At 28.0% G+C, this 11,942-nt stretch overlaps 1 protein-coding gene across 1 annotated transcript; it reads left to right on the forward strand.

Moving 5' to 3' along the window:
• Window positions 1–1,850: 1,850 nt before the first annotated feature.
• Window positions 1,851–10,469, forward strand: LOC107025053 (homeobox-leucine zipper protein HDG11-like). The gene is made up of 7 exons (XM_027918502.1): window positions 1,851–1,959; window positions 2,945–3,062; window positions 4,770–4,961; window positions 8,148–8,672; window positions 9,081–9,173; window positions 9,272–9,481; window positions 10,230–10,469. The coding sequence occupies exons 1-7, from the start codon at window positions 1,856–1,858 to the stop codon at window positions 10,467–10,469; spliced, it is 1,482 nt and encodes a 493-aa protein (XP_027774303.1). The 5' UTR covers window positions 1,851–1,855.
• Window positions 10,470–11,942: the final 1,473 nt, after the last annotated feature.

The raw sequence follows: 11,942 nt of genomic DNA on the forward strand, positions 1-11,942 counted from the left end.
TCATAGTACTTCTTAGTTTTTACGTTATTTTCAAATAATGTATGTAACTTTTTTTTTGTTTCGATAAAACTAAGGGAGTCAACCAAATTTCATTATGTTTTTTAAATATGTTTTTACAAAAATATCTTAAACTGTTACATTGCGTTTTTAAGCTTCTTTTTTATGTAATTTTCAAATATGTAACAAATTAGATATTAATACGAAGAGTTAAAGTTTTGAAATCATTATATTTCATTTTTAATATACGACTCCCTCCTTTTCGATTTATATGAATTATTTTTTAATTTAATTTTAAAAAAATAATTTCTGAATTTTAATTTTTTTATATATCATATTTAAAGTCAAAAAATTAAAAATATTTCAATAAACAAAATTTTAATATACATATAAATTTTAGTTTTAATTTTCACTGATTTTACCTAATATTATGCTTGATATATAATTATTAAGAATTAAGCATAATCATAATTTATTTACTTTAATATAATAAATTGATATCATAATAACTAATAAAAAAATGAAGAAGTGACAAAAATGAGGTAATAACTAATAAGAATAATTAAAGATATTTCTTGAACTATTTAATTTCTTGTTATCATTCTTAATAGATTTTTGTTGCATGAAGTTACATATTTATCTTTGATCATTATTCACTTCATATATACAAATTTATTTTTAGAATTACTTATTCTTGAAAGATTTTTGTTACTATGAAATTAAATTGTTATTCTTGGTTGTCTTTAATACAAATATATCATTCTATTCATTTTTATTTGTAAAGTTACTTTTTAACATTTTTTTTCTTTAATTCCAATCTAATTTATATTATTAATTATATCACACTTATTTATTTTCAAGTATATTAATTAGAACCAAAATAAAGATGACAATAATTAATTCATGATAAATTTTTGTATAAAAAGTAACATTTTTAAATAAGCATAATGAATTGAAAATATATTAAGAATTAAATTCAAGTAATAGTAAAATAGAGTAATAATAAAATAGATATCACAATGACTCACAAAAGAAAAAAAAAGTGAAGTAGTAACAAAATAAGTTAATGGTAATAATAATAACTTGAGATGTTTCTAGAACTATTTAATTTTCTTGTTATTATTATTGGTAGATTTTTGTTAGTGTGAAATTATATTTTTGCCCTTGATCATTATTCACTTCATATATAAAAATATATTTCTAAAATTATGTATTATTTTTCGTAATAGATTTTTGTTTGCATGAAATTACATTTATGCCCTTGGTCGTCCTCCACTTTACTCTTCTATATAATTGAAAAATAAAAATAAATATATATTTCTTATATTCATGACTCAAAAAGTCATAATTATATATCTATTTATGGAATTTAACCTATGGCTCAAAATGTCATAATATTATTTCCATTCATGATATTTAATTTATAATGTAAATTGCGTAGACAATATATAAATAGCAAGCCTTACTAATGTTGGAAATCTCATTTTTCCAACAACTTACCCAAAAAAAAATATTTTGTAAAAGACAAACGTAATAAATCACAATTCTTATCTTGTGTTCACATTTTAAATTCTATATAATTTCCCTTTTAATTTTTTGTAATATCATATTTAATGTACTGATCCAAAGTCAATTTATTTTCTACTATATAAAGAGATCACTTACTATGGACATATAACATTTCTCTATATCTACTCATCAATCGAAAGGTGTGTAAAAATCTCTTTTATATATCTCTTTTTCTCTTTGTCTTAGTTATTTCTCATATAAATTGATTGGTAAATAATTATATTAAGACTTTTTTTTTGTGTTTTTTTTTGTTAATTTTTTTTATTGAACAAAAATTTAGCAAAGAAAAATGACAGATTCTGGGAAAAAACAAGTTGGAGAATCATCGACCACCCCAAAAAGACAAAGACATTGCCACAAGTATGATGTGGAGAAAACTCAACAACTTGAAGAGTAAGAACAATTTTATTTACAAAACGACAAATAGAAAATTGAACCCCCATGTATGTTCAAGTTTTAAGTTTCGTTTGCTTAAAGATATGATGTTATTTTCTTAAGAGATATGAGTGATTAAATAAAAACTCATTACCGGTATGATAATTTATTTTTTACTTTTTTGCATTAATTTATATTGATTTTATGTTTTCCTTTTTTTCTTTAATAATCTCATTCATATTTAGTAAAAGATCTATATTTTGATTTTGCTATTAAATTGTTTTTGACTGAATTGCTAAAATGATTCAATCATAGTTTTTTTGGATGATTGATCTACTGTGTACATACAAAAATGGGTTGGGTTATTCTTGATTATTCATTAAAAAGTTTACCATAAAGAGATGAGTTTCTTTAATTTTAATGTCTTAATGTTTTTTGCCAACACATACAGAAAAAAAAAACAATCACTTTTGGATTGATATAATACCTTTTTGAGGCTTAACTAATTTAAATTTACATCAAAATATCTTAATTTGAAATCTTAGTAATTTAGATTCGAAAAGAAAAAATTACTTTAGGTCCAACTAATCAGTATTTGAATTAGAAAGTCCCACTTTAGGACCCAATTAAGTCATATTTTGTGTGAAAAAGTCTCATGTTGGGGGTGGGGGGTGGGGACAAGTTTCAAGCAAATACGAGGTCTCTCTTAATAAAGATAAATACATAGTTATCACTCGTCAATACCTAGATCAGTATGTAATGCCTACTAATCTAAATTCCCATTGGGAATTAGGTTCATTTTGGTGGTAAAATCTTCTCAACCGAGGACAACTTAATTCTGCCACTAGAACCAGAGATACTAATTAATGATAGAACTTGCTTACCAATTAACCGTATATTTTATTATATTAACAAGGTTTTATTAATCTTTTCATTTTTAGCTTTATATTTTTTTAAAAATATTAAGTTAATAATATATTTTCTGGTGAATATTTGAATGAAGATTTTTCGAGGAATGTCAACATCCAAGCGAGGACCAGCAAAACCAATTGGGCAGAAAAGTTGGGCTTGACTCTAAACAGATTATGGCTTGGTTTCAAAACAAAAGGTCGCAAACAAAGGTAATTTTAATTATTTAGTCTTTTTATTGATTAATTATACTCAATTGATTTCTGTTTTTTTTTATTTATTATTATTATTATTATTATTGTTGTTGTTGTTGTTGTTGTTGTTGTTGTTGTTATTTACTTCCAATGAAGAGTTATTATGTATTTTTTTAATAATTGATTAAAACAAACTAAAAAAATGAGTAGATAAAAGTAGAGACGACTCCATGGCAAGACTATTGAATCGCTTTAGTTAGCCCCAAATTGCTTCTCTAAATGTTGTTAAAGTTTTTGGATGTGTAATTAAATATAACAATTTCTTACTATACTATTTATTAGTTCACTTACTTCCTCACCTTTTTAATTTTGTTTCCCTCTTTATAGAACTAATTCTATTAGTGATGTATTTTACTTTTATTTTTCTGAATCAGTTATTTATTTGTCATTGAATTTATCAATAGATTTGAAATAAGTTATTTGCCTCAGTAATATATGAATTTGATTAAAAAAGTTAAAGTAATTTTATTCAGCCTTCAATTCAATTGGTAACTCATTAAAATAAGTGATAGAATCGTCTTTAATTATTCAAAAAGGATAAAGTCCTTTAACATTTTCCAAAACATATCAAGAAAATTACTAAATGGTAATCATGTTGTATTTCTATTGGAGTTTGAGAATTTAGTTAAAGAAAACACACAACTTACAACTAGAAACTATTTTTTTTTGGGATTCGTTGATGAATGAAAGTGATCTTAAAATATTAAATGGGTGGGTTGAACTAGTTTGAGACTAGTAAAAGTGGGATGAATAAATGAATGAGAGCGTTATAGATTATTTGGGATGAGTTGAGCTTAAAATGGACCACTACCCAATCTCCCAACATTAACCAAAAAACTCCTTTTCTTACTTTATTTTCTTGTTATTTTTCTAATTATCGTATAAACTATATTTTTTCTTCTTTATGGCTACATTTAACATCTCAAGTTTTAGTAAAATCTACAAATATTATACCTTTTCCGAATCTCACTTTGTGTGATTTTATTAGATATATATCAACCAACTTCTAAACATGCTACCTTCAGTTGCACCCCAATTGATCCCCATGAAAATATGGGTAGCCAAATCTTTCAAAATTTGAATGTGGTGGATAGATAATTTTTTTGATGGGCTAATTTTTTTGACCCATGTAGAAATAATCCATCAAAAATATATACTGCATATGAGAAAGAAAATGTATGTTTGTTCATGTGAGAGCAAAAATTTGAACTTTTAACCAAAGATAGAGAAAAGATTAATAATTTTTACACATTTTTTCTAAAAAGAATTAATTGTAGTTTTGGTCCTTTAATTATTATTTACATATACCTTCGATTAATGAAATGTGCACTTTTGATTCTTATTGTAAATATTCCCAAATTTATTATAATTATTGATCTCCCCATGACTTAATTAATTAAGTCTTATATTAAGCTTGTGTTGTTAGTTCATATTTAATGATAATATTGTTTTGAAAGTAGTTCTTACTACATACAACTTTACCTAAAAGAATTAGAAACACACATATCAATTAAATTTCAATCTAAATGATTTTTTTTCAAATATCAAAAGGACCAAAGTCAAAATATTTCTAAATTTTAGGAATGAAAAATGATATTATCCCAAGATTTTGTTTGACTTCCTAGATATATGTGATTAGTTTGTGTTAAATATATATTTCCTCAGGCAAAAGGTGACAAATTACACAACTATACTCTTCGACAAGAAAATGAATTTTTCCGTTGTGAGATTATGGCAATGAAAGAGAAGAAGAAAAATAATATGTGCCCACAATGTGATGGTCCATCCATTGGAGAAGAAGAAAGAATGCGTAATTTAGAAAATTTGAAAACGGAAAGTCAAAGAATGAGAGAGGAGGTAAACCTTTAATATTTTTGCTCTTTAATTAACATTTGTCCATGTTTAGCTGCTAATGCTTCTGCTAAATTTGTAGATTCACAACCTTCCTCTTATCACCAAATTTGCAAGAATCATTACCTTTAATTTCATAAATCCCCCAAGGTGTAATATAATGTTCAATAACTTTATATGAGAATTATACTTAAACTTGGTGCTAAACTAGGCACTACATACATACAATGCTCTCAAAATATCCCATCTACAAGAAGTCCAATCAGCATCAACGTACATACGAAGTTTGTTGTCTGAGTTGCGAAGACTTGAAGTTGATGTGACTTAACAAAACCTTTTTCTATTACTAAGACGATAAGTAGTTCAAGGGACTTTTCATAAGTAAATTCAGGCAAATAAAACTCCCAATAAGGGACTTAGCTTGAAAGGGTTGGTTTGGAACATAAAGGTTTAAAGGTGTGTTGAGAAATAATCTAATTTTGAAGGAGTTTTGAGCCTATGTCGCTATAAGGTGAATTTAACTCCTTTTATAGTGGATTAGGCCTCTATAGTGAGGTTAAGTCGCAATAAATGCAGAAAATTTCTAAAACAACTCAATATTTTGCAACCTTGTGTTAAGGAAGAGCGGGGGAAACCGAGGGTGAATTTCATCTATTTCCATCATTATCATAAGTAAAGGTAAAATGATTGCCCTAGGTTAATTATTCTATTTATAGGCGTTAAAATAAATGGTGATTACATTAGGGGAGAGTTTAGGTTGGTAAAATGGTGGAAAACCTGGGGTGTGGGATTAGGATATAATACATGTGTATTTAGGTCAATTGGGTATGATGATGCGTTATATTGATATTTCCTAAGCCTAGGATAAGCTAGGTATCATAACAAGGGAAAATCTCAAGTTCTTTAGAGCATTTTGCGGTTTATTTGAGGTAGGTGATGACTGTTTGTTTCCTATTTATGATCTGCCCAGGTACAACACCTAGTACATGTGATTATTTGTGTGTGGGTTCCGTGAGTGAACTAGGTTGTCTATGTTGTAATGATGTTGATCATGTTTATTGCCTATGTTATTTATTTTTGTATGTTATGGTCATCCATTCATATTTTATATCACTGGAGTTTGCCGATGATCTATTAGTACACTTTTGAATTTTGTGTATTGATAGTTCATTTGTTCTTTCTCTTTTTGAGTATATGACAAATTTTGGCGGCTTCTTCGCAACCTCAATTGTGATTCTAACACTTGTTAAAACCAAGTGTGAGCAACTTCATCTGAGCTACTATAGATTCCTCTATTCCTCTAGTTCATTTTCCAAACTTAAACTCTTATTGTTTTGGGCTTGCATCTCCACATCCTAGACAATGTAGATGTTTGGTACATGAGTTTTAGTATCTAGGGTGTTACTTCCCCAAGGTTTGGGGATAATGGTTTTTATTTATGATATTATTGAAAATTACTCCCTTTTTGTTGTTTAGTTGATGTCATGTTAGTAGATAGTTAGTTCTATCATTCCAGGCTAGTGTTGGTGCCTCTCGTGAAGGTTTAGGTCACAATTTTGTTGTTTCATTCTACGACTCCATTTTGAGAGGAGATCTTGGAAATGATAAAATTGTGAGAGTAGCCTTGCTCTTTACAGAACTTTTCAAATGCCTTATTTTCAAATTCTCCTACATAATCACTTCATATAGAAGTAATGTAGTATCCAAGTCTTTCTGTACTTTATCACAGAAGAACTCTAATTTTTTCAAAGTATCGTCTTTATGATCAACAAATATAACCCAAATAAATCAACAATGATAAATGCGCATATTTTTTCATCGATGCTCGTAGTACAGACAATATCTTTTGAAATAAAAGAATTTCTAGTTTTCTTACCCTTTGGACATGCATGGCAGATATGGTATTTGGTATGATATTGCTTGGGCAGTCCAAATATGTGTAGCTTGTTTTTCAATAAGACACATGCATGAATGACCAAATTCCTTATGCTAAAATCCAAGGATTTCCTAATAATTAGGCTAGAAAAATGTGTTCACTTATGCTTTTGATGGAGTCTAGGACAGATACATTTTTGTCTCTAATTCCAGCCAGTATAGTTTTTTGGGTGTTGCCTTCAATAACACATCATGATTTTTAAATTTTACTTTAAGCTTCGCGTCACATAGTTGTTTTGTTCAGAAGATTGTATTTTGATCTATTCACAAGAACAAGATAAACATAAGTAATATTGCAATTCTCATTGAAAGTAAAATTACCTTATACCAATTACAATTCCTTTAGAGTTATTTCCTCCTTTAAAATCTTCAATAAATTTAAATAGTTTTTTTTGTTGCCTGTCACATGATTCGAACATGCACTAAGAAAATATCATTTTCTTTTTGACTTGTTGCGGTGGTCCTATAATTACTTTTTTGTTAGGTACCCATGTTGACTTGATGAGTTCTTTGGAGTTAGATTTGAAACTAGTAGAAATAGGCTTGAGTCTCCAAACCCATCTCGATATATAAGAAAAATGAAATTTGAATGCGTAATAGCAAGACTGAGAAAAGGGCTATTCAGGGGAAGATTTGTCGATAAATATTTCTTACTAGTTAACTTATTGGTAAGAGGAATAGGGTTGTAATAACTCCCCACACTCTTACATCATAAGATTTTGTGGATGTTTCCATTTTTACTTCCCAACGAGAGAAATGTTTCTCATTGAAACAACGACATGTTAATTGTCAAGTTCCTTTTTGAAATAATGCTTCAATATTAACTTAGTTTTACATGATCTTTTCTCACTTCATGTTAGGAAATAAGTTACGGATCTTGCTCTGATTACTATTAAAAATGCAAGAGGGCGTGGGGGTGAATTGTCCTTATTCTTCCTTTTTATGTCGACTGAGTGTTTTTCGTAGTTTACTTATGATATACGCAAAGCATCTCAACACACATGCAAGAATAAAAATGCGAAATGTAAATTTGACACCAAATATTTTTTTACTGGTTGGGATCAAATATTTTCTTCTTATTTGAAATGTTTAAGATGGATACTTGGATTTTGTGGCTATCATGTTTTTTACAATGCTTCTCATTTCCTCTTTTCCTTGGCTTACTAATAGGATTCTTGCAAAATTTTAAGTGAAAATGATATGCTTCATTTCTCTATTCATGATGAAATATATAGCTTCACTTTTTCTATTTTGCAGCACTTAAGAATATCAAGAATCATCTCAAGTTCTCATGGAATATCTTTTGGGATAGATTCAAATTTGGCACCACTGAGTTCTACTCTTGGATCTCTACTAGATTCCTCAAATGATTGCTTGTTGAGCCAAATTATATGTGGATCTCCCATTCCTTTTGATCAAGAAAATAATCATAATGAAGACAATAATGTTCAAGCACAATTAATAAATAACAATAACATCCCAATTATGTCCTCATTACCACAAGGAAATTATGGTATTCAACATGACAATAGGGGAAAATCAATTTTTGATATTGTTGATGCTGGTATGAAAGAAATGCTTGTACTTTTGGATGTGAATGATCCTGTCTGGGTAAAATCATCAGGTGATGAAAGGTGTTTTATACATTGTGAGAGTTATGATAGAAAATTTCCAAATTCATATCGTCCTTATAAATCATCCACTACTCGAATTGAATCATCAAAGCATTTTGGAGTTGTGCCAATGACCGTAACTGAGTTGATCCCAATATTTCTTGACCCGGTAAGTTTTTTTAACGTTTTCATGCTATAACAATTTAGTTTACGAGTGATGTTGTATACTTTGGTCTTAGGCTCATACGAATTTAGGACATGTTAGTAATAGGGTCTTAGGTTTGTTTAGTTATACATAGCAGAGTAAAAATTGTGTGTGCTAGCCACTTTTTGGACTATTGTTGAAAACTTCAAATTTTTTTAACGACTTCAAATTTATAATTATTTTTTCAATAGGCCATTTAAGTTTTTAATTTTCTCCCATACAATATTGATTTTGATAAGTTTAAATGGAGCCACCAACATGAGCGAAGAGTATTTAAATAACTACTCTCATTACTTGAAATTATTTTGAGGTGAAAATGTTGTTGTTTAATCATTAATTATATATTTAAAATAATTGAGTTTGCATATGCAGATCAAATGGATGAACATGTTTTCAACTATAGTCAGAAAAGCTAGGAATATTGATGTTGTTAAACCTGCGAATATTGAAGGCTCTATACAATTGGTAAATTATTAATTATTTTGAATTTTTCCACTAAATTCAAATAAATATTAAAATTGCTTCTTAAAATAATATAGTTATATTTTGGTTCTTGAAAACAGATGTATGAACAATTGCATACTTTATCTCCTTTAGTGGAAGCTAGAGAATTTTTCATCATACGTTGTTGCAGAAAACTTGATAAAACAACATGGATAGTGTTGGATGTTTCATATGATTTATTCAAAGAGACCCAAACTAATGTACCTTCGTATGCTTGGAAATTTCCTTCTGGTTGTGCAATTCAAGATTTGGGCAATGGAGGAAGTATGGTAAGAATAATATCTCTCTTTGCATTTTTTATTTAAAGAGGCAATTTAATGTATTGACCTCCTTCCATACCAGGGTCCAGCGAAAGGCCGGACCACAGGGAAACACAACTGCACCCTGCATTTTCACAAGAGGTTGTTTGCACAACTCAAACCATTGGAAGATTTATAACTATTTACATGTAGCTTATTTTCAAAAAAGCATGTTACATAAGTAAAAGTTACAATGTACCGATGCATATATTATGATGTCTATTTGTCTTCATATGATAGAATTATAATCATACCTATCTTAATTCTCGATTTATCAAATTTTAGATCCTTATGTTATGTTGTTCACGTTTCAATTATTTAACTTTTGGACGTGTGATAGGGACTTATTAAAGTGTCCTCATTATTGGAACAATAAATGATCTTTTTGTCTCATAAATAACATTGCACATTCCCCGCGAACACTCTTAGAAGTAGTATTTAATGCATTATATTCAATAACTATACTTTTTAACATGTGCTATGAGAGTCGACAAACCTATGAGTATTATTAAATTAACAATGTTGAATCCCGACCCATGTTATAATGTTCAAGTCCTAGATATTTAAATCTAAAGCAAAAGCAGATGAATAGTTTTCTCCTTTTACTATCTTAAACAATTTTCACCTTATAACATACACTATTATGTTCCAATAAAAAAAAATTCCAACGTTCCATCTAATTTTTAATTTGCTTTCGTGATTATTCTTTTCCTTATAGGTTACATGGATTGAACATATTCAAGTAGATGATAAAAATCAGGTTTATGATATTTTTAAAGACTTGGTGTATGGTCATCAAACATATGGAGCTGAAAGATGGATTGTTACACTTCAAAGAATGTCAGAGAGATATAATTTTGCAATGGGTGCAATATTTCCTACTGAACATGATCTCAAAGGAGGTTCGATTTTATATCTCCTTCTTCATATATTTATGACTTCAAATTTTATTATATAAGAAATAATAAGCATCTATGTAAAAGAAATTGTCACCTTAGAGCGGCTTGAATTAAAAAGACAATCTTGGTGGAGCTTAAATCCATCCCCTTTTCTTTGTTCATTTGAAATATAGCCTTCTTTTTAAAAGTGTGTTTGGTGTGGATGATAACTTTTTTTAAAAGAAAAATGTTATTTTTCTATGTTTGACTAGAGAAAATGTTTCCAGCTAAAGGGTTTTGAAAATTTAATACCTCTTTTATTTTTGGGTAATTATCTCAACTTTTAACTTCAAATAGTCATTTCTAAAGAAAATATTTTTCTACCTAAGAAATGGGAAAATGATCTCTTTTCACATTTTCTTGAGAAGCCTTTTTCTATTCATAATTAATCAAATTTTTAACATTATATCAACACTTTAACAATACTAGCAATTATTGTCATCTTCTTACACTCAAATATCATCAAAACACTATCTGGTTTGCTAATATTATTATCAATGATCAATTTCCATTAAATGTTATACAATACTTTTTTTTGCAAAACAAATTATTATCTAAAAATTGATTTCTGTCACACTATGCACACCCTAATTGATATTAATTTTCCTTTTTTTTTTATAAATATTTTCAGTGGTCTATGATATTCCAAAAGGAGTGAATAATTTGATGAATATATCTCAAAGGATGGTGAAGAATTTTTTTGAAATCCTAAGCATGAAAGATGGATTAGAATTTTCAACTTCATCACAATTGAATTGTGGAGAGAGGGTTTCTGTAAGAAAAAATTTAGAAATTACCCAACAACAAGGCTTCATTGCCACTGCTGCTACTTCTCTATGGCTTCCTCTTTCATTTGAAACTATTTTTAATTTCCTCAAAGATGACAACACAAGATGTCAGGTATGTATCAAACCTTCTTTATAATAGGGTGGTTTGTTTCAAATATTTTATTTAGTTGATAAATACAAATTTTATTATAGAGAACATGTTAATATAACATAATATTAATATAAGTTTCAAATAAAATTAGATGTTATAGTGAAATGTTGATGTTGGCCATAGATCTGTCAGTATGCATATTTGCACTGTATATTCAATTTTAGTGCGATAAACCACATCCTATATAAAATATTTTTTTAATATTGAACTATTTATAGCTTATTTAATTTCTAACCAAATGACTCCTAAAAGTACCCTTATCGATTAACTTCTTCAATCCATGTGTTGATTTTAATGTGAAACTTGCAAAATTTAAATAAATATGAGAACCTGAACTCATAACATTAAAATTAGAATAAGTTCAATGTTAAGAATCTTTGAAACCATTAAGATTAAATCCTCAATTCTATTTGATATGTTAATATTGGACTCATTATCTACATGTTCAAGTGTTACCATTAATTGTGCATGATTTATTTTATTTTATTATATGGTTTACAATAATCATCTCATGAACATATTTTTCATAATCAAACAATGAGTTTGTTTATCAT

The sequence above is a fragment of the Solanum pennellii genome, chromosome 7, assembly GCF_001406875.1.
Source record: "Solanum pennellii chromosome 7, SPENNV200".
NCBI lineage: Eukaryota > Viridiplantae > Streptophyta > Magnoliopsida > Solanales > Solanaceae > Solanum > Solanum pennellii.

Excerpts from the sequence above, each read along its gene's own strand:
- LOC107025053 (XM_027918502.1), top strand. The coding sequence starts at position 1,856 with ATGACAGATTCTGGGAAAAAACAAGTTGGAGAATCATCGACCACCCCA. Across the intron at positions 1,960-2,944 it reads AAAACTCAACAACTTGAAGA|ATTTTTCGAGGAATGTCAAC; the intron begins GTAAGAACAATT and ends ATTTGAATGAAG. Across the intron at positions 8,673-9,080 it reads TCCCAATATTTCTTGACCCG|ATCAAATGGATGAACATGTT; the intron begins GTAAGTTTTTTT and ends TTGCATATGCAG.